Source organism: Grammomys surdaster, unplaced genomic scaffold (genome assembly GCF_004785775.1).
Source record: "Grammomys surdaster isolate TR1022 unplaced genomic scaffold, NIH_TR_1.0 126271, whole genome shotgun sequence".
Taxonomy (NCBI): Eukaryota; Metazoa; Chordata; class Mammalia; order Rodentia; family Muridae; genus Grammomys; species Grammomys surdaster.
The window spans coordinates 9380669-9405000 of record NW_021621071.1 but is presented as its reverse complement, the minus strand read 5'-3'; the positions used below and the strand labels follow the sequence as shown (position 1 = coordinate 9405000).

At 41.0% G+C, this 24332-nt stretch overlaps 1 protein-coding gene across 5 annotated transcripts in view; it reads right to left on the bottom strand.

Moving 5' to 3' along the window:
• The window catches only part of Grip1 (glutamate receptor interacting protein 1), a 647269-nt gene that overhangs the window by 376761 nt on the left and 246176 nt on the right, over positions 1–24332 (bottom strand). The window contains exon 1 of one of the 5 annotated variants that reach the window (XM_028759126.1): positions 14980–15112. The exons of the other annotated variants lie outside the window; for them this stretch is intronic. Coding sequence (XP_028614959.1) covers positions 14980–15112 — 133 coding nt within the window. Of the gene's footprint in view, positions 1–14979; positions 15113–24332 lie in introns of those variants that run through there. 5 annotated transcript variants of the gene reach the window in all.

Sequence of the window (24332 nt, the reverse complement as noted above, 5' to 3'; positions counted from 1 at the left end):
TCCTATGTGTATCAGCCCTGCTGTATCTGGAAGATGCAGTTTCTTTGGAGTCATTCACCACCTGTGGCTTTTCCACTTTTCCCTCCTCCCTTTCCACAATCCAAGAGCCTTGAGGGGAGGACTTTGATAAAGACATCCCAAAAGATAACAGATAGGATGTAACCAGCCTCATGTAGATTAACAATAATATACTCAACCTTTGACTCTTTAGAACCTTTCCTAGAAGGATGTCTCCTTTATTTTCTAGACTTTCAAATTCAACTGAAATTCCCCATATCATTCTAGTAGGACCCAAACATATGTTGTTGAAGTTGTGTAAGTAGAATACCTTAAGAGAAAGATTGGAGGTTGAAATTCCATTTCACTTAGACCGACCTATTTTACAGACATACATATACTGAGTCCTTACAAAGTTTCAAACATAAGTGAATATAGAAAACAATCGTTTGTTGCACATGGCTTGAAACCCACTCAGTGGAAGCTGGTGGATCAGAAAGAACACATCTTTCTTATCAGCTGTGGGGCTCGAGATGTGCCATTTAACTTTCCAAATCTTTGGCATTCCCATCTACAAAAATACCAATGACAGCAGCTGGTTGATTAATTTTTAAAACAACTAGTAGTGCTATCAAAGGAAAATATATATTAAAGCGTTATCCCATTCTAAACTCGAAACTATGATTACTATAGTGCTCATTACCAAACCTATACTATTCCGGGTTTCCAGAAACTGGTAGAAAGTGGGCCATAATTCATTTGCTCCTTACTAGCTTATGGGGGAAGATTTTCGATATCTATTTAAACATGCTCTGAAATTTAAAATCAGTAACCTAAGGTAACTGTTTCCACTGTGCCTTTTAAAACCTGCAGCCAGAATAGGTTCTCTGAATATAAATGAGCCTCTTACACATCTGTCTGAACTTTTTCTTTATAAGACAGTCCTGGCTGTTATTTATAAAGAAGGTGAGTTAAGATCACAGGGATATAACAATTCTAAGCATCTTGGTCAATTAATAATGTCTTTAAACAGCAAAAGCCATGCTCTGGGAAAAGTGAATTTTCCTCGACTATTAAGTTTAAACACTGTTTAAAGACCCTACGAAGAATCAATTCAATGTTCTCATTGGATCTATGGCCGCCTCTATTGTCTCCTGCGATATTCTTGGTGAATCATTGAATTACCATTTCGTGATCACTGAAAACATTTTATTTTTCATATCTTCAATATGTCACTGTACTTCAATGCAATGTTCTAATCCAAATAGCAGATCTCTTAATGGAAAGGCACAAGTAAGAATAATTAACTTCCTTTTAGGACAAAGATATCAACAATAAGCTGCTACAGATGAAACAATCCATTATTATTGAATTCCGGGCACCAGGCTAATATTTCCAGCTATGCAGGTCCTTGAGACTCAAGTTGCCCACTTTGCTTTTAATGAACAAGGTCAAAATCATGAATCAAAGTCTAACAGCATACTTTACACCTCAGAAAAAAAATTTGCCTCAAGGCATTGCAAACTGCTAAGTATCTTTCCAGTAGGCCTAAATATTAATAGACACATCAAAGTTGAGGATGGATTTATCCCTTGGGACCAAGTTCTGTTCTAGTTGTCTACATTTTGGTGTGGTATAAAATATAATTAAAACATTTATTAGGCTCTAACTCTGGGCTAGTTGGGTACTAAGGGAATACAAAGTATAACGCAGATAAAGTAGACACAGTATAATAGAAAAAAAAAACCAAGATATAGGAAGTGAGGAATGAATCGTCCAGTCTTAGTATTTCCAAAGTCCAGCAATGCCGTCTACTCCAAAAGATGGGGCAGATGGGTGGAAGAAACATGTTTAGATTGCAGATAAAGTTGTTAGTTTAGTTTGGAATGAATTAAAATCTGAGATGCTAGACCATCCAGGAGGCAGTTGGAAACACAGAATTGAGCTCAATTGTAGCCCACAAACTGAAAAGAAGATGGTGAGATTGGTCAGGGAAGAGTTTATTGAGCAAGAATCTAAATAGAACCTGAATTTCAGAACAGCAAAGAAAGTTAATGTGGAAGAAGCCTCAAGACTACAGGTGATCGGAGAAGAAAATAATCATGAAGCAGGTGAGCCACAGGTGCAAGAATAAGGACCAGAGTGAAGCACCATCTTCAATCGCTATAGCAATGTGGATGAAGCCAAGGAAGTCTTAAATACCACTAAATTTAAAATCGGGTCACATTGGTGATCTTTGCTGGAAGACTTTTGATGGAATGGTAGGTATGGGATACAGAGTCACAAGCCAACATTCAATTATTTAAATATTAAGTAGGAACCTCCTTTTGAGTGTTGGAGATTAAAGAGTAGAAGCCGTGCATTTGAAATACCAAGAAAATGAGATGGGTGAAAGTATGAAATATGAATAAGGAGAAGCCAGAAATATATCTTCGGTTGAGAATGTGTGGAGTAACAGGAGGGGGAAAGAGCTGCAGTTTTGGAAAGAGAATGACTGAGAGTGGAGATAAAATCAAGTGATTGATGATTAGGTTGAGAGTCCAGCTAAGACTGGAACTCCTAAGTTTGTAATGTAGCCAACCACCTTAGTTAAAGAGGTTTCTTTTTTTCCATCCAGCAATGTCAGGAGCACAAATGAAGGTGTGAAGGCCGCAGATGGTCTACTGGAGCTAAGAGTGAATGCTGTCAAATCCAGGAGGGTGAAGTTTCAAGGGAGGCAAACCGTTGAGGGACCTGGTGATATCAGGGACGCAGATATCTAAAGAAAGAAGTCATGAGCATTCTGACAAGTAGATAGGACAGGTGAAGTTGGAGGGATCTAGTCAATTTAACATTCATGGCTGACGGTCAGAAAAATGGGGGAAAAATAAAAGATGTAAAGGAAAGAACCAAACGGAATGGAGACACTAGTTAGTGACTTTACAAAAGAACAGATTCTCCAATGAGAGGAGGAAGACGCGATGTTAAATATCCCAAGACATTCCAAATAATACCTGAAATAATACCTGAAAGTAAGAAATCACTACCATATTAATAAAGTATGGCAAGTTTTGATAACTTGTGAAACATTCAACCTTAAGAAGGAAAAGCAGGAGCATAAAAGCCAGAGCCTTCCAAATGTAGAAAATTGTTATAGCTAAGTGACTGGGACCATTGCAACACTCTACAAAGGCATTTGGGGAAAGACAAGATCAGCTTGCATAGTACAAATGATGTACAATGACACAAACGGTCCCTTGATCAGTGTTCTTAAGGTTTGGAATAATATTCACTCAAAGTACTTATGCCTCTTGTGAATAATTTCACTCCACTTGAGAAAAATGTCCCATCAGTAAACTTGGTATGTGCGTGTTTCTCCTGCTTGTGGGTGGAAAGAGTATGACTCATGTATAACTTAGCAACTAGGAATATGAATGAAGGGAAATAGCTTCTATGTAGTTTTCCAATTGTCATGATAGCTAGGATTTGTGACCCCTAAGTCAGTCCCAGGAAGAATTCTCTTATGTCATAGTGCCATTATTGTTCACACAGATGCACAGGTCTTACACTATTTCATTCTTAATAATTGAGTGTTGGGTCTGATTAATACAAAGTATATTCCTGTTTGGATGTTCATGTGACCACATGTTTTAGATTTCTCAGTTCTTGATTCTGGGTTGTTGGAGGATTGTACAAAAAGCTCAGTCAAGGTTTCCATCCCAGGACTAATGAATTGATGATACTGATGTTAAGTCCCAATCTGCATGAGATGTTTTGTGAATGAGAGACATCAGTTCTCAATTTCCAACTCGAGATTAAATAACAACAGGAGTCATATAAACATTATATGTAAATAATACTACACAAAGCATAACCTAACTTGAGATAAATGAAAAGACAAGACTGAACAGACAGACAGGATGACATTGTCACAAAATGACTCGGACTTACAGCAGTTGTTTGTGCTGCCTTTCATGTTTTCAGACACATGGGATTATTTCTGAGCTGATTTGGAGCCCCATATCTGTTTTCTTTTCTTTTCTTTTTTTTTTTTTTTTTGAGGTTACAGGCATGAAGGAGTCTTTGAACAGTGCCTCGAGGGAGAAAAGCAAAGGGCTCTGTGATTAGGAGTTGTGGAACAGTGGAAGGAGACACTGTTATCACAACAGTGTAAGTGGAGGGCTTACTCTCTTCAAGTCAGAACACCACTTTCTAAACCTTGTAGTCAACCTGCTATGTAAACTGTTACTGTATGAAGTAAATAACACAAGTTTCTGTGTAGGGCGGGAACAAGAATGCATCCAACTCTCCAGCTTTAAAACAAGAATCATCTACTGATGCAGAGGCACTGTCCTTGGTGCTGAAGTTTGAAAATGACAGTGTCTCAAGATAGGGGTGTGTGTATATGTGTACCTGTGTGTTTCTCTCTTTGTGTGTTTCTGTGTGTGTATGTACACACATTCACAAAAAAATGTAGTAGGTGCAATGTACTTACACAACCACATATGGAAATCTCAAATCCATCCCTTAGAAGAGACTGCACTACAGAGAACCCCTGAAGCCATGAGGTGGGTGTGGGAGATGGAGAGGTTACAAATGCTGCAGGATTACATTATTAACTACTTCCTTCAGGACTGTTTCTAGCTCACTATGTAATCCTCAGTTGCATCTTCTCTTGAAAACTAAAAACATAATCACTGACCAATCTCTATGCCATTGGGATTAACTGTCAAATCAGATGGCTGGACCAGAAGGTCCCAAACTTCATGCTTCTAACATTTCTTACATTATCTGCATAATGGCCCTACGAACACCTACTTTAAAAGCTTTGAGAATTTTCATAATAAAGGTGGTATTTTGTCTTCTAAGTCATAAAAGCTTCACATAGGTAGCTAAAACCAGCCATAAACAGTAGTTCTCTGGTGCTATGAACTCCCCCACACAAACCCATACAGAAGAAATTTACTACCAACTTCTTAGTACCCAAACATCTCACCCCAACTTTGTGCAGCTGTCCCTGTAAAATGATCACAATTACAGGCAGGGTAATGTATTGGATTATATATTTTCAAAGTCTCACGATCACAGCCATTTAAAAAAAGGCACTTGCTGGGTTCATTTATTTGTATGCAGAGCAGTTTATAGTTTACAAAATTATGGATGAGCCAAAAGTAGAATCACTTGTAACAACGTTGACTGAAGCTTTGTCCACCTGTATCCATTTTTTGAGGGTCACCAACACTGTACTTTGGCTTCGCATTCTACACTGGCAGTGTGTGACAAGAGCCACTCTCGATGCTGCTCTGGCTTCATCTGATATGGGTCTGGTTTAATCTCAAAGGCAGGGCTTCACAAATCAACTGCTATTACGCTTGAAAATGTATGAGCCACATACCATGGCCAACATGAACACACCACGAAAGCACAGGCCAGCTCAGCAGCAGCCAGAGACACCTGCTGTCCCTAACCATTGGCCACAATGCTGAAGTTGGCCAGAGATTGAAAGTCCCTTGCTCAGATGCAGCTCATGAAAAACAATTTAGACAATCATCAGAAAAACAAATGTTTTTTTTTAAATCTTATGTTGGAGGGTTTTAAATAATAAAGATGAATCATATTTAACAAACATTGAGAAAGTAATTAATATTCCCGTAAACAACAGATTTCTCTACTTATACCTATTGCTAGAGATGTAATGAACAATGGTCAGGCTTGAGGCTCAATTCCCCATTATGTACAGAGTCCTGTGGTAGAGTGGAGTATAAACACATAGCCTTTACAAGCTGGCTATGTGTCTGGAAATGAGCATGCCCAGTATGCATATAAACCCTAACATTTTCTATAGTGTAATAAATTTCAAAGACTAGGAAGGAGTTTGATATATCTGTATATTTGATATAACAATAAATAAACAAACAATAAAGCAATCACAAACATCAGTATTCTCTCATTTTGTGGCAAGGGTAGTTTTTGCCTGAGCACTGGGGTTAGTGATGTAGAGAATTCAAGTCTAAGTTTTATGACATCATTGTCTAGGCAGAGTCAACCATGTTCTTATCCCTGAAAAGCACAGCTCTACTTTGTGACTCTGATGCTGTAATGTTGGGCAAACAGAAGGTTTCCTTTTGTGACTGACAACTATAGAGTTACTTTTTCAGCAAGACACAGGCTTTGTCCGGTAACTCAGGTCCCCTTTAGCCATTTCGTTGTTCCCTTTTAGTGAACTTGTTTAGAGGCGTGTATGATCAAGACTGACTTTGAATTTATTTTTCCCCATTCTTTACTCTATTATTCCCAGACAGTAATGCATTCTGAATTTCAAAACACTGACCATACAAATAAACATTAAGAAAACAATCTATTCAGAAAGCAAGGGAAGTGAAGTATGACTGGAAATGAATACACACACTTCTAACCTCCCTGAGATCAACTCAACTCTTGACCAAGACATCCGGTCCCTTCAGCCTCAGCTCCACATTCTTTTCTCAGAGAGGGATGACTTTACCTAAGATATACTTTCTCACTACTATACAGTATCCTTAGTGAGCTTGCAATCTTGACTGTGACAAGCCATATGAGGGTGAGTACCCAAGTTTCTAAATATAGGTGGTAGTATGCTAATACTCAAAGATTTCTGATTTTGGAGCATTTTGGCTTAGGAAACTAGAGATATTCAACCTATATCTGCTAGAGAAATAGAAATGACTGAATGATTTCCACAAATTTAATACTCCTGTCCCATGGCAATGCCAACTGAAACCACACCTCAACTGTACGAGGCTATTACTCCATCACTCCTACAGTGTGCATGTGTGCCACACCCCCTGTCAAGTTCTGCTCTTGGCAAGACAGAAAATAAAGAATCAGGTACGAAGGCACATCACTCTAATTCCAACACTCAGAGAACACAGGCATCAGGATTGTGAGCTCAAGGCAACGCTGCCTGTTATAGTGAGCTAAAGGCATTCTTGCTTGACTTACAATGCATTGAGACATATTGCCAAATAACAATAGCAAAAGTCAAGAGCTAAGAATGCAATTCACTAATAAAGCACTTGCCAAGGACCTACAAACCATAGTCTCAAAATGGAAGAGAAAGAGGAAGAGAAAATACATATTTCTTATTTATACTATATAAATTATGACTTTATGAATGAATTTGTCCTTAACTTCATACTACTATAATCAGTTCAAAGAATTTCTACAACATATACCAGCATAGGTTTAGTATTTAAAATGAACCTCAATTTTATTTTTAGTCATCTGTAGACCTCAATAACTGATATTCAGTTTTAATCAACAGGCTCCAATAAACCGGGCTGTACGGATGGATGCTTCAGAGATGTCTTTTGACTTTGAGATTACATAATACTTGAGATAACAGAACGGAATTCTGTCACTTCTGTTGCAGATCCAAAATCACTGGTGCGATAGAGTCTCCACCCACATCCCAACTTCAGAGTAGATTATCTGGTGAGGGCTGCGTGGGGGATTTGTGTGATTTCTTCTAAGCAGGATTCAGGTCTTAAAGGAAACTGGGGGAAAGGGATGAATGACAAACAGAAGATCAGCTAAATGAAAATGTCACCTGCCTAAAGATGCCCGCTTGATAGCCTCTCTGCGTAGCTGTGCCTGGGCTACGGGCAGTCCTGTGAGACACAGGCTACTGACTAGACTCATCAGTCATTCCATGACCCCAGGTAGTCAGTGTCCTGCAGCAGGAGCATGAGTCTCATTGGACAAATGAGACACTGAGAAGTAAGTATAAAGACCCTGATGGTTCGTCTACAGTCACAGTTACTCAGACCCAGTACGATTCTATCTTCTTATAGAAGGCAGAACTTTCACGAAACCCATATAGTTTTTTAAATGAACCCACACACATATGGTCACTTGATCTTTGACAAAGGAGCTAAAACCATCCAGTGGAAAAAAAGACAGCATTTTCAGCAAATGGTGCTGGTTCAACTGGTGGTCAACATGAAGAAGAATGAAAATCGATTCTTATCTCCTTATACAAAGATCAAGTCCAAGTGGATCAAAGACCTCCACATAAAACCAGATACAGTGAGTCTAACAGAAGAGAAAGTGGAGAAGAGCCTCAAACACATGGACACAGGGGAAATTTTTCTGAACAGAACACCAATGGCTTATGCTCTAAGATCAACAATAGACAAACAGGACCTCATAAAATTACAAAGCTTTGGTAAGGCAAAGGACACTGTAAAAAGGACAAAAAGGTAACCAACAGATTGTGAAAAGATCTTTACCAATCCTACATCTGATAGAAGGCTTCTTTTTTATTTCTGGTACTTATTGCTATTAAATGAAAACAAATAATCACATTTTCAAAGTAAAAAAATAAAATGTGCAACATTACCGGATTAGAATTAGCCGATACAAGCTTTGCTTCTAAGACTAATCCTTCCTCACTCAGGAACTGTGTGCAGTTTGGGTAGCCATGGAGAACTTAGGTTTCCTGTCTACAACTCATCTTTGCTGTTTCACTCTCCCTGACCCCACAAGTGGCTTCTCTGTGCATCATGACATCCAGTTACATTTACCAACTCCCAAGTGGTAGACCATTGTGCTGGACCCAGTCTGCTCTGTGTGCCTGTTCCCAACCCAATCCCCACAGGATGAACAGTGCATATCGTAATCACAACAGATTTGATTGACCCATAATGACAGAACTAGAGCAGAAACAGAAGTATTTTAAAAACAAAGACTGACCTTTTCCGAAGGAGCAAAAAAAAAAAAAAATACTTTCAAGGAGGACAAACAGGTGCTCACTGTACCACGCAGACAGAGAGCACAAAAGTTTGGCTTTCATTAAACAATTGAAAAGCTTGGTTTGTCTTGTAGTAATAAACATGGGAGGGAGAAATGAAAGGAACAGAAAGTTAAAAAATAAAATAAAAGCCATATGGGATGTGAACTCAGTACGAAGATCTTTTGCATTTGTAGAATTAAGGCAAAAATAACATTGAAGGAGTTATTCACCTCCACTATTCACCTCCATATGCTGTAGGCTACATGTGTGAAAAAAGAATGTAAGAAGAGGAAGACACAGACTCCGAGTGCACTACAGTCACTACAGTCTACAGTTACACGGGTCAGGATTAAGACTCTGGACTTGTAAAGTGTTACCGACTACGCCAGCGATCCATCCTGTAACCGGCACCTGTCTAGAAGAAGCTTAGGTTCCTATAGTACTCAGTCTTCGCCTCCAATGGAGTATGCTCCCGTTAGAAAGTTTTACCAAAAGCTGCCTGTCCTTCTGCTGGGGTGTTGAGGAAGAATTTTCTACACCAGACAGCAGATCTTACCAAAGGAAGTTCAAACTCATCCTGATTCTATTATTCTCAGAGAAACTGTGGTAGCATGAGTGTCCCGCAGACGTATTCAATGACAAAACAGTTCTGTTTGCAAGCCTCAGACAGCTGGGAAGTGATGCAGAAAGGAGGGTTTAGTCACTGGCAATCAATCATCAATATCATCTATAAATAAAACATATTGATTTGATTTATAATTTTAAGTTAGCAACTTAAATAACTCAGAATTAAAAGGATAAACAGTTTGTCATGGGAAGTATCGAGCTCATACATAGATAAACCAGAAAAGCTACCAGAAAGCCAAACTATACACACAGGGTAATAGGTAGGAAGAGACCTTGTAAAGGGTTATACCTCGTAATTCCAACTTTGTGGCGATCACACAGTCAAGCCTGAGCAAATCACTTGACTTGTGGAGCACTTTAGCTTTTTATCATCTAAGAAATACACAGGTCAGACGAAAGAGTCTAAAGTACCTTCGAGTTTACTAGTCCTTTAAATTATGTCATGTAGAAAAAAATACATCTCGGGACGATAAAGCTGGTGATATAAAATACCCAACAAACAGAATATGCCAGCCAATCGATTTTCAGCCAAACAAATGCATTGTGGGTGGAAAGCAAGTCTTTCAAAAGAAAGATGAGGAGGGCAGTAAGAAAGCAAGCAAATGCCTCTTCCCAACCAAGCCTGTTTCTTTATAATTGTTTCTCTGAATCCTCAGCGACTTCTTGAGTCAAATCAAGTATGACTAAGGCTCGAGTCATCAGATCTCACATCCAAGACCTGTCAGTTCCATGAGCACAGTTTTTACCATAGAAACAAATGTCTTCTGCATGTCAGCGCTGGGGAAGTGAGGGTGGTTTGCCTTTTCCCTTCCCCTCCCCCACTTTTCCCCTTCATTCTTCCCCTAAGAGCCAAGGAACCAAACACACTACACGCTCAGCTCCTACCCAACTTACAGAAGAGGCTGGCCTCTTTCCAAAGAATATATCAACATTGTCCACTATGTCTGTCTGGCACATTGATCAAGAGAGACAGAGAGAGAGAGAGAGAGAGAGAGAGAGAGAGAGAGAGAGAGAGATTTACAGACACACACACACACAGAGCGAGAGAGAGAGCGAGAGCGAGAGCGAGAGCGAGAGCGAGAGCGAGAGAGAGAGAGAGAGAGAGAGAGAGAGAGAGAGAGAGCACTAAGCAGATGACAGCCAGTCTGTGGGGCAAAAGGTGGAAGTTTTGCATGGATTTTACAAAATAAACAAATAAATGGATAAATGAAAAATCAATCACCCATAATACTGCCTAAAAATGACCTCCCAGTAAACTTATTTTGTGCCCTGAGACATATACTATGCAATGCTTTTCAATCAAATAAATACATCAAGCATTTTTTTTTAAAAAAAAAAATGAAATTTGAATCAACTTGAAGCCTGAGTTGGCTGCTCGGGACTTTGTCATGCATATGTTGCTAAACAAACTAACATAGCTGTAGTGTTTTAACAATTCACGCACACCACATGAGAACCGCAGCTCAGCATAAGCAAACGAGAACGGTGAACCAAATGAAGATAACGTTAATACAAGTGATCTCACTTCAAAAGCTCCACCCAGTAGCCATGCTCTCTGCTTTCTACGGTTTCACATGAAGTGACCTCAGGAGGAAAACTAACAGTCAGTACACACTGCCAAGAACAGTTTTCACACACAGCAGTGCTCCAGCACAGATAAGTTAAGATGAAAACCCAGGAAGCAGGATACCATGGAGGAACCCCGTGCCTAATTCAATACCATGATGCACCTGTCAAAGGGGCCAGGGCTGGAGCCGTGAGAAGAGACAACCAGGTTCCTCCCTGTCAAGAATTCCTCAGATAGATAGTGGCAAGCCCAGATTTTTATCAGAGCTAAGAACAGTCCAAAGGGAATGAACAAGACCTTCCTTATTTGCTTTATACCCTCAATAGTATCCAATTTGAAATAAAAAAAAAATGTGTAACAATAGGATTGGACATTTACTTTTTGAATGGCAGATCAAATAAGCATGACCAAACAGAGCTTTTAAAAATCCCAATAGCCGGGCGGTGGTGGCGCACGCCTTTAATCCCAGCACTTGGGAGGCAGAGGCAGGCGGATTTCTGAGTTCAAGGCCAGCCTGGTCTACAGAGTGAGTTCCAGGACAGCCAGGACTATACAGAGAAACCCTGTCTCGAAAAACAAAACAAAAATCCCAACAATGAATATTTAGAGGAGTAAGAAGCAGTGAGCACAATAAAGCTAGACTTCAGGGTCGAGCTCTCGAGTGTTGGCATACTTCCATTTATGACGCTTTTGCAAGGGAGTCAAGTTTTTCTTAAGGAAAACCACTCAAATCTTCTAGGCAAGAATTTCCAGAGGAAACTGTGCTCTGTGGAAGATACAATTAAACGGAAGCTCTCAAAGATTGATCAACATACTCAGAACTCTCTGGATTATCAAAGAAATCTCCCAAATCCTTAATAGTCAATGATAAATCATGACCTTAATAGAAAGACCCCCTCTTTTGATAGCATCTAATCAAAAGAAATTCATTGGCGATTTAAACAGTTCCTTCAGAATAGTCAGGAGGGTTATTTGGATAAATACCAGCTAAAACCCCTCGTCTAATTCTGTACCTAAAGCCACCATAGTTTATTATTGGGTACTCTAGAAGCTTGGGCAAGGAGTCTCACTAGAGCCCAGGGGCTGGAAACAGGCCTGGCCAACATAGCAAGATGCTATGGGATGTTTGTTTGTTTGTTTGTTTGTTTGTTTGTTTGTTTTTGAAAACCTGAATTATTATAGGAAGTAAGGTAGAAATGCATATCTTTGTTCTTAGAATCAGCCTTAAAAATGAAGACGCTTGTGTCACATTTTATGAACTAAAACCCAGGGATGTTCGATTTGCCCAAGGCTTCTGTCTTGTTTGCTTAGACTCCACCTCTAAAACGATGAAAGAATTGGTAAGTGGCAAAGGCAGCTTTTAATAAAATGTCTCCTTCTGCCACTTGTACACAATTGCCTGGGTGGGTTCAAGTTAATACACAGAGATTTTCCTTTAAAAACAAAACCAGTCTATCATCATTACTGTTAAAACCCAGTTTTGACAAGGTTGCAAGAGAACTAATCCCATTTCTAAAACGATCTTTATTCCACGGCATCTGGCCCTATTAACATTTTAATTCGATGTTGGGTATTTATTATGATAACTGAGGGGCATCTAAGATAAAGGAGACGATGAAGAAACTCTGAATCAAAACCCAGAAAGGAAGATACATCATTTAGGATACGATCTATCAGAAAGCCCTTGAGACTAGACCAGAGAGGGAAGAATTTGGGGGATATTTTCTGGGAAGTCCTTACTAGCTCAATCTTTTATTATCATATGATAAATTATTTATGAAATTGGTGTGGTTTTTTTTTTAAAAAAAACAATGATATCACTAAATAAGATGCAGATGTCATCAATAAATTCTACCGTTCTCTCAAAATTAATGTAAACGGAGTTTCTCCCTGTGTGAGGAAGTCCATGGGCTGTAACCTTTCAGAGTATACCAAAGACTAACTGAAAGAGATACATTATAGATGTATTTGCTGTATTGGCTGTATTTCCCATTTGAGAAGGTTAGCTTTAAGAGTCAGCTTGCTCTGTATACTTTTCCAAAGCAGCAAAATACAGGTAGGATACCCATTGCCCAATTCAGGGAGGCCCTGACTCTGGAACCAAAGATGCACTGTGACTGACGTCACTATGTTTTGTGACATGCCTTCTGCCAAAGGTCTGGTTATTTAATATTTGATGAGATGCTGGTTCACTGTGAGATATTCCGTTTATGATGATGCATTTTAAAGTTGGGGACCCAACAGCCAGCTAGGTCCACAAGTTTCCAAGGGCATCACATAAAGAAAGAGTGCTTCTGGGGAAGTCAGTGGATGCTATTATCACATGGAAAGTCAAAGCCTCTGGCTGGTTATCATCTTATCCTTGAGGAATCAGAGCGGGCACAGTTTTCTCTGAGTTTCTGAACTTGATGGTTGGCGATCACGTCCTTCATCATAGCATCGTTTTACGCTGTTCTTGGAAAACGCTTTTCCTGGCTTACGCGCTTTCCAGCAAATCTATTTTAAACATGAAAAAAAAACCTCAGCAGCACAAGTAGACTGCAAGCCTTTGGGAGATTTTGAGTCAATCTGTGCACACACGCAGCACAGCACAAGTCACAGAGGGTGTGGTTGAGACTTGGTGTGTACTGATTACAAGAAACGCGTTTACGGAATAGCAGCCCAAGCAATGTTCTTAAGCTTCTCTCGTCCCACTTTCTACATTTCAGACTTCCTCCTCATGCAAGCTGGCAATATATATATGTATATATAATGTGCCACAAATCTTAGTTAAATTTGAGAATATATCAAGGGAGCTAAATTTAGAAGATATAGACTGTCGCTATATTATAATAGATTATTCATGAAAAAAAGCATTACAACACTGAAAATACCTCCGAAACCCAGAGGACACTCTGCAAGAACATTATTGCACTACTGTTCAGGCAAATATCAAAGGACTACAATTTGCATTATTGTGTTATTGCCACCACGTGAGCAAGTTTTCAACCCTCAGGCTCCATCAATCACAGCAGGGGGTTTGTCATGGAGAAATAATTCTCCTGGCTTTCAGTGCCACAGAAATTGGGAGCTAAATTATTTATTAGACAAGGCTCAAAAGGTATAAATACGACACAGTCATGGTTAGACTTCAAAAAGCCAGAAAGGGGGTGGGGGATGGGATCCGGGTACATGTTCATAAAAATCCTTGCTCAAGAAGATAAGGAATAATTTTTAATCTTTAAAATGTATCTCACACATAGCTGTCACCTCCCTTCCCTTCATCTGGTCACATAAACTCAGTGATCTTGGCAGGGAAATGAGGTCTCTTCACCCTGAGGCATTTCTGGACATTTTAAATCTACAGGGACCTGTCTAAGCCTCCCCAGGAACCTAGAGCCCTGACAGGTACAAGAAAAAATTTAGTCCTGTGCTATTTTAAAGTCAATTTACAAGTGTCTCCATGTGGGTATTTTATTTTTTTTAGTCTACAGGTATTGCTGCTGCTAGCTGACAGCAAGCCAGCTCCTCTAACTTAATAACAAGGTTACGAACATGCATCAGAGAAAAGCATTTGAACTTTCGTGTACAAACAGCACAGGCTTCATCACAGGTAACTGTCCAGAAGTTGGGACTACAAGCGTTAATCGTGAGCATCAACTCCGACTCGAACAATGACTTTCTAAACAAACCAACCGTCTCTATCTTGAAAAGAGAGAAAAATACACACATGTGAAATGATTGAAAAGAAATCACAACTACAACAGAACATACTCTAGCCACCTACAAGACACTTTTTCAAACAGCTTCTTAAAAGAACAGAATCAATCAATCGCACCTACAATATTAATCTCTGTGTAGACCCGCACTGGTAATAGTGTCTAGATATGACCCGGTGGCCATACTTGCAACAAACCAAGCACGATGGATCTAGCACTTTACAGTACCCCATCTGGAAAGTCTTTGCGTCTAAGAGTAAAGAAGCATGCAAGGTTTATTGTTAGCCCAGGCATGTCAGACGGACCAGGAGGGGAGGAGGGCGGAGGGAAGCGCTTACTTCGAAAATGCTCCGAAGCGTAGTAATAGACATCCTCATAGCCCTCCTGGTAATCCTCTTCTGGACGGTATTTTTTCCCCTTTCTTCTCCTGGATCTCCGAATCTGCTTGACAAATCCCAGGAAGCGGTCCATGACTGGCTCCCGGGGCAGCGCGCGGCGGTGGCGCAGCCAGCAGCAAGAGCGGACAGCCCAGCTGCTCCTCAAGCCGGCGGAGCATGAATGACCCTCACCAAGCCCGGGGACCGGGGCATATTACCCTCCAGCCTTTCTCCGTGTGCCCATCAAGGCTGAGAGTTCAGCCACAGCAGGAGAAAAACACAACAGCAACGTGCGGGTAGCTTGGGGAGACTTCTCATTTAGCCTAAGAAACTGTCAAATCTACTATTTTTTTAAAGGGATGGGTGGGGCAGAGAAAAAAGTAAGATAACAAAAGATAATAATTAAAGAGGAAAAAAAAAAAACTCCAGCAAAGCTGTGGGGTTCAATTTGTTTCCAAACCAAACAAAAGTTCAAGATATTCAGCTAGAAGCAAGAGGCGTCCCGGCACTAAAATGTCACTCTCCAACACCTCCACCAAGGGGCGGGGGTGGGGAAGCGCTCTAGTCAATGGACTGAACCAAACTGGGGACGACCTGGCTTTACCCACCTGCTAATCCTACCCACCCCTGTTCGCATTCCTCTGCTCAACGCACAGCAGCAGTGTGGAAAACTTCCTAGAAAGCTGCGGTTTAGGAGAAGGGAAGGCTGGTTAACCCTTCGGCTCTCTGGCAAGCCACGCTAGCGATCTGCAAAGTGGTTTCACCCATATGCTCAGCCCTCTTGCTGACTGAGAGTGCTGCCTGTGTTAATTGGAGCAGCAGGGAGAAGACTCAGCAGCTGCTTTCAAACCCACTGGGCATTAATGTATTCCAATCGCTGTTTGATCTAAATATTAAAATGCGCTTCTCAGAGAAGCCTCTCATAGGCTTAAGAACAGCAAATAAAGGGAACTGCCTGGTCTCAGAGACAGGGAACACAAAAAATCCAACTTGGAGCTAGCAGAACTCCAGTGTGATTCAGGCTGAGGTGTCAACACTGCTTAACAATAAAAACTTAAGAGCTATGAGGCAGATGAAACTGAATTCTTAATTGAATGTGTCCCAGCCTTTATCCTTATCTTTAAAAATTCCAAACAACTTAAAAAGAAAAACAAAAACAAAAAGCAACTCTATCAAAAATACTTGAGGCCAAAGGACAGAAGTTCCCTAGAGGCTACTTGGAGAAGCAGGACTCCTGTGTAACATTCCCCCACTAGGGTCTTTCTTCTGAAGGTCTCCTCATGGGTGGGGGTTTCTAACATTAGGAACAAGTCATTTGATTCCCAGTCTAAATCATCATTTATGCATCTGACTGAATAATGGTTGTTCAAAAACAATATCATAACAAGCCATCCCAAGGGGGCTGGTTGTACTCCTACTACCTGTTGTTAGGTTCACAGGCAATTGGTCTCTCTTCTGTACTCAGACAGGGCTCAGCTTTCAGATACAGATTGCTCATAATGAAGGAGGGACAAATTTTATTCAGGACGTTCCGGCTCTGAAGTGTGTGGAGTCACATCCAATCCTCTCATGAGATTCCCCTCTGCTTTGAGGTTTCTCATTCTGTATGCTGGAGAAGGTTGGATTTGTGTCGAGAGATACAGACCTAATGATGCTGACAAAAAGATGCTGTAAAACGTTCCATGAACATCTTTAAACAACAACAACAACAAAAATCACCGTCCTTGGGTTCTGAATCTTGCTGTTATTATTCTGGCTTCCTCAGCAGAACAGTTAAAAGCAATTAGGCAGAGACTTGCAGATCTGCAGTCTAGACTTTGAATAACAAGTCAGTAAGTGGGTAGCATCACCTTCTCTCAAGCCAGCAGACCCTCCATGGAGAATAAAAGAATCTTCAAGCCTGATTCTGTGCCCCAGCTTATCAACTGAATAAAGTCGGGGCAGGGAGCAGAACACAGATTTTGTTGCTAATTAAGAAATTACCTTGTCTACCTAAGAGCTGCTTGCATGAAATACCAAGTCTTTTATGTCAACTGAAGTTATCAGAGAGGAAGGAGCCTCAGTTGAGAAAATGCCTCCATAAGATCAGGCTGCAGGCAAGCCTGAGATCAATTAGTGATTGATGGGGGTGAGCCCATCCCTGGGCTGGTGGTCCTGGGTGCTATAAGAAAGAAGACTGAGCCATGGGGAGTAAGCCAGTAAGCAGCACCCCTCCATGGCCTCTGCATCAGCTCCTGCGTCCAGGTTCCTGCCCTGTCCGAGTTCCTGTCCTGACTTTCTCCAATGATGAACAGTGCTGTGGAAGTGTAAGACAAACTCTTTCCTTCCCAGCTTGCTCTTATGGCCATGGTGTTTCACTAAGACACAGAGTTGGAAAAGAGTTGGATAGTGACTTTTTTTCTTTATCAGACCAAGCAAATACCCTTATTAGTGTAATTAATTTGGTAACGTATGTGCCCCCCCCAGCCCCAAACGATGCAGGTACACATTTTATCTACCTACGTCTGTAACTACAGCTGACTGCAACACATGGTAGCTGGAGTGCATGCTGTATATTAGTAGTTAAAAGCTCCTTTCCAATCTAGAAGTGCCGACACACTCGTCAGATGAGCAGAGCTCTTGGGTACACATGGCACCTCTACAAAGAGCAACTTAAAACTTACCTCTGACATTCGCTAATTTTCACCTTTGGTATTTACTAAGACCGACTTCTCAAAGAGTAATAAGTAACCATCTTTGCAGAAGAACGAGGCAGTCAAGTGAAGCTGTCTACGACCTATCTAACGGAAGTAGAGATCTCACTTGCCCGTGATTGTATTATTTGCGGTTTTCCTTTTCAAAATATTTATTTCATGTGATGTGTGTGTGTATATCTGTCTGTCTTAATTCTCCTTTGTATATGTATGTGCCTGTGTGTATATGGTATGTCTATGTCTGTTTGTTTTGACTTTGTGTGAATGTGTGTGTGAGTGTGTGTCTGTGTGTATGAGTATGCGTGTGCACATTCTCAAAGAACCAAGAGATGTTTTATTCCCTGGAGCTAGAATTACAGGCAACTATGAGCTGTCCAACATGGATTCAGGGAACTGAACTCTGCTCTTCCAAATGTGCTCTTAACTGGTGAGCCATTTCTCTAGCCACCTCTTACTCAACCATTTGGTATTGATAACCAATTGTCGTGCTCTTCGCTGAGGAAGACTATTTCTCACATATCCATCGTTCCTTAGTTCTCTATAGTTCTTGGATGGAGGTCCCGGTCTCGGGGTCTGTGGTCTTTCTCTCATCTGCTTTGGCATGCTGACTGGATTGTTCTTGTTCAGCTTCTCTCCAGGCAGTCATGTTGGTGAGACTTTATGGCCTAGATTCCCTACCCTTCTCTGGGGGATTTAATTGGGAGGCAAAGATCTTGGGAATTGATGATAACAAGACATTTTAAAAATGAATCATGGGACAGTGATGCTGAAGAAGAGTTTAGAGTTTCTATTTGGAAGGTTATGGCTATCACTCTTATGGTGTACCAATCTTATTAAAGTAAGAAGACAGGACACAGCAATCAAAATCTTCCCAGGGCACAGATACTGAAGGAATTTCTTCATTGGGCAGGACATGAAAAAAACAGAAGCTCAGAAGTGTCTGTATCAAAATGACATGACAGGGTCATTCCCTCAGAGTGTTGGAAGAGAACAGAATCCTCTCAGTCCTTTTGGGATTTACAGTCCTGAATGCTTCCTCAATCTCTACCTCAAAGAGCTCCTCTTTAGCCAACCAAGACCAGCCCTAGAGTTTATGGAGGCTTTCTGTTGGACAGCTGCCGCTGAGCAGTCCTGGACGGCTGTCAAGTTAGTAACCCGTGTCTGTGCTGTCCTCAGCAAGGCCCGCTGCATCTCTGCTGAGACATCCCCACCCCCACCCCAGCACCAGGAAGGTGGCACATTTCTTGAACACTCTAGCCAGTGGTCCTCACTGAGGACTGCATTTGGCTAACAGCAGCTAGCGGGACTATTACCTCACTTAGTCATGTTTGAATTGGCTTATCCAAGGGTTTGGCATTTGCTCTCTATAAAACTGGGTCAACATCGAAAAGTTAGGAGACCATACACTTAAGCCAGATATTTGATTTTTTAAAAAGTATCAGACAATCTGGTAACCCAGGACCCAATGGAAATACAATAACTACAGAGGAGAGCTTAGGGAGACCAACATCCACTAATAAGTCTATGCTTTCCACTCAGGTATAGTCCCCTCCTCCGGGCCCAATTCTCTCAGTCAGTCACCTCTGGACCCTGCAGACATCTGTGTCTGTGGACTACGGTAGAGATTTATTTGTGCAGCTAGTCCGCAAACACTAATTACTTGTAAAGCCAAGGCGGCACCCTTTCCTTCTGTAGAGAAGGCTACTATTGTAACAAGTGGACTTTAGCAGAGGAGCTAAAGGACCATTAAGACGTAACATTAAACTTCTAAGACAAAGTGTGTTCACATGAGAAAACAAAACAGGCCGAATTATTCAACCAAAGAAAAATGCACTTCAACCAAGAATAGCTAATATATACTAACACACACATGTGCGCGCGCGCCCTCTCTCTCTCCCTCTCCCTCTCCCTCTCCCTCTCCCTCCCGCTCCCTCTCGCCCACTCCCTCTCCCTCTCCCTCTCCCTCTCCCTCTCTCTCTCTCTCTCTCTCTCTCTCTCTCTCTCTCTCAGTATTTTCCTCCTGGGAAGTAGGCAGTGGCCTATAAAGCACTTATACAGTTTCTATACTCTTTTGAATGAGGTTCTCCATCAGCTTTTATTAAAAGAGTAGGGCAGCTATTAAGATTCAGTCTTTAACCTACAGAATCTCCTGGACTGCTAATTAAAGGACACCCTTCTGAGCATATTTACATTAAATGATGGATATAGTCTCCTCTGAGAAGCAGTATGGAGCATGTAGTCTATCTGGTAAATATTCAACATGCTAAAAATTCTAGTCCTTTCAGATTCAGTGGTGTCTGCACGTGAGGTCATGAACTGCGGCAGCCTTCGTGTGACCTCAGGAAACACACAGTGTCCCACTGAGGCCGGCAGAGTCTGAGGGCGGAAGCGCCTCCCGTCTCAGGAGTGATGCTCTTTTCACTGCTGTAACAAGCCTTACAGCAGACATGATTTATCACACCCTCTTTGCTAAATGAAATCCATAGCTTATGAGTCTCATGCATACATAATCTAAACATAAAACATCTTAATAATGTTCTATTTAATATCTTTAACAATATTAAATACGTGCCTTTAAAGGCCTGACTGCAGCAGAAGATGAAGTTAGATCTTTGCAGCCACTTACAGTTTGATTTTTAAGGTAAGACGTGATCGAAAGCCATTGTATACATCAAATAGGAAATAGATAATAGCGAAATGGACACTAGAGTACATGTTTGTATTCTGGTCTCTATATTAAAACTGCGATATGTATATATGTATATATATACATTATATATCAAACTTTGTGCATATATAACGGGTTAGACATAAACTGAAGTGATTATAAAGTGTTTTTCTCTTACAAGCATATTTATCATATGGAGAGTTGGGAGCTGGGCTGACTACTGAACAAATTTCCAGTTTGTAAGCATTTCTACCTAATCGGAGGACAATTTCACCCTGGGCTATTCTCTCTAACATGCTGGTGAACCCTGTTCATACTCTGCCCCATTCAGCACTGTGGAAAACCAGCACAGAGGGAAAACCAAAACAAAACAACACACATACAATAGAAAAACCACAGTTATTATTTCCAAAAGACTTTCCCTGAATAATTCCTAATTTAATATCTAATCTGATCTCCCTCAACTGCCGCTGCTTGTCTGGGTTGTTTGTTAAATGACGCAGAACGGCTACCTAAAAGGAAATGAGAAACGAATTTGCTGGTCTGTAAACTGGGGTGGGGTGGACGAAGCTAATTCATCCATTGCTGGAATATTTCAGGGTCGACCCTCTACTGCCAACAAAACTGTGAGTTCATAGGGCAGTGCTGAACAGTGCTTATGGCCTGATTATGTTTGCTTACTGGGTGTGAAATGAATTTTAACTGTGGTATGTCTGCACTTGTGAATTTACTATGGTTGTTTAGACTTCTTGCAAAATGAAATGCCAGGCAGTCATTCTGAGGTTTCGAATATTTTAGGGTTCAAAGGTCTCAGATAACTGAGGCTATTCTTTCTGTATTTAAACACTGCCCCCTCCTACTTTGTAGAATTAACTAATAAAGACTATATTTTCACCTATATGTAGAATAAGCATAGGAGAGTAAAAATGAATGACTAAAAATAACTTCTAAATTTCCCATGCTTAATGTGCCGTCTTAACATGATAAGGGCTTTAAAAATCTTCTGAGTATGGAAATTCACTTATTTTTCCCTTGAAGGTGTAATGTGTTTTGGGGGAAAAACTTAGGAAGTCTCAGCTACAAGATGCTATAGTTTTCACGGACAAGATGTTTTCCGATGATTAAAAAACACACTGTAGGTTACGTAATCGTTTAAGGTAATTGTGAGGCTTCATAGGATGCATTTAAGCCTCACACAATGGTTCTAAAGGAGGTATTGTCTAATATCTTCTATTTCCTAGAAATGTATGCTACTTTCCCCCTCTCCCTCACACTCTCTCCCCTTCTTTCCACCTCCTTCTCCCTATCTTTCCCCTCTCTCTCCCTCCTTTCTCTCTCCCTCCCCTTTCTCCTTCCCATCCCTACTTCCCCCCACCACCCCTCCCTCCCTCTCCCTTTCCCTCCCCTCTCCTTCCCTCCCCCTCTCTTTCCCCCTCTCTCACCCATTCCTGGTTCTCATTTCCTATTTCTTCCTCGTCTCTTGCTCTTTCCAACTTGTCTTATTAAATTACTTAGACAACAAGGGGGAAAGAAAACCCTACTTTCAAACAGCACAATTTGTTTGCTTATTGTTTGGGGGGTGGCTGTTTTACCAAAGTATTACATTTCAAAAAACAACTTTGATTCATTTGGCTACAGACATATTTTCATGTTGCTTCAAATGTTTTCTGTAGTCGGATGTGTTGTTAAGGGTTGTAAAGGCCAGCCTAATGTAAACCCTTGGCTCCCTTTGGGTGTCTCCCCTTCTTTTTCAGCTTTTCCTCTTGTACCCAGTTCCTGCAGAGACACCTGCTTTGTGTGATATCAATCCTGCACCAAGTCTTCCATGCTGCAGGTTCCGTTGGACTTGGTTTCTCCATTTGAATCAACTGCCGCGCCTGCTCCGCCTGCTCCTCCTCTTGTTTTGCTATTGAACTTCAGCTGCCTCACTCGTCTGTTTGTCTGTTTTCTCATCTATCCACTTAATTGCTCCTCACATGTATTGCAAATCAATATTTATTATGCAACAGGAGACTGCCGGGAGTGCCAAGCCATCCCTCTCCTGATGGTAGCTGTATTTACAAGTTAAAAGTTTAAACCCATTAACTGATATAGGACTTTCAGAATATCTATGGCTTTAAGAACTCATTCAGTCTATAAAGTATGTGTAGGGCCTGTGACATGCTAGATCCTTAACCCATGCAAGCTCTCGATAACCCTTACAGTGTGCCCTATTTTATATCCCTGCTAGCTCATCTTGGTGCTTGACATACTATTCTTTCCCCCTTTCCTTCTCCCTCTTACTCCAGCCCTGTTCCCTCTGGCCCAAAGGTTTTTATTTATTTATTATATGTAAGTACACTATAGCTGTCTTCAGACACCCCATAAGAGGGCATCAGATGGTTATGAGCCACCATGGGGTTGCTGGGATTTGAACTCATGACCTCCAGAAGAATAGTCAGTGCTCTTAACTGCTGAGCCAACTCACCAGCCCTTGACATACTTTTTAGGAAGGCCCTTGTAGAAATTAAATAGTATGCTTCCGTGAGCCATGAATAAAGTGTACTCAGCTGTCGCTCAGCCAGATTCATTCATTTGCAAAGTGCTTACTGTTTGTCAGGGACGCCAGGCACTGTCCCTACTCTGAAGTCAGAGCCTGTGCAGAGAGGCAGAGTTCCCTTCTCTCCTGGGTCAGACCTCTGATCAAGGGGACAGTAACACACTGGGAAGCACATCCCAGAGCTCTCAAAGTTACACACAAAGAGAGCCAACCAAATCCAACAGTGGGACATCTGGGAAGGCCTCCCAGGAGGGTCAGAGATTTCAGCAGAGGTAAACAAGACAGAAGCCATTCAGCAACACAAAAGGCTGAGCAGAGCAGCCAACAGGGAACACTCACAAAGGACCAAGAGCCTGGCACTGGGCCAGGGACAGGAAGAAAGCCAGGGCAGAGTACTGTGAGAAGTTAAAGAGATGGGCAGGAGTACCTCAACCTGAATTCTGCAGATCTGAGGAAAAACTGCGGATCTGTGTTCTATGTCAGCTAGATGCACATAGAACACGCGGTGGCGTTTTAAGTGGGGGAGTGACATGAACTGCTTTGTAATAGATATAATAGAGTCCTTCTGAACAATGGTGGTGTAAAATGGGCCAGAAGAGGAACGGGACTCTGAGTGGGAAAGGAAGAAAGAATGGCTTGTTAATTCTTGGCTTGATGACAGGAAGAATAAACTCACGGATTTGAGGAAAACTAAGTCAGAAGTCTAGGAGTGGGGCTGCACCTTCCTGTGTTTTAGATTCTGTGCATTTTACTGCACAAATATCTAGAGAACTAGGGAGAGTCACCTCAGCTGTGTGACTGCAACCCTGTTAGGCAGCCTCTCTGGGCTTCTTCTCCATCTACAAGCTAAGGGGATAAAGAATTAGGAGCAAGTTGCCAGCACTGTGATGCAGATTGGGTCACTACATCATACTGGCCCTGAGCAACAATACTTAAATATCTTGTTAGAATTATGAGTTGGGTTTATTTTACTGACCAGAGCATTCTTTTAAATCTCACTCGTTTTCATTATCCTTATTAGAGCTGTTCTTTATAATTCCTGGAATTACTTGCTCACTTAACCGTAAGTCAGTATAAAATTGTCCTATCATTGATATATGCTGAATATTAATTTAGCATATTGCTTACTATGTTGTTCATTTGACAAAAAATTGAATTAATAAGTAACAAACTACACTGAGTACTAACAATAAAACGAAATCAAAATACAGACACTGACAGTGTCCTAATGAAGCTGATATTCTAGAGTCAGGAAATAACAGGTTATAGAAAAAGTAAATAAAGAAACTCAGTAACAGAGACTCAGCTGGAAGTCCATACCTTTCACTATGTACTTAGCATTTTTAAACAATGAAGGAATTGCTATGTAATATTGTCTTCTCCTTGAATATTATTAATGAGCCACAAACCAAAT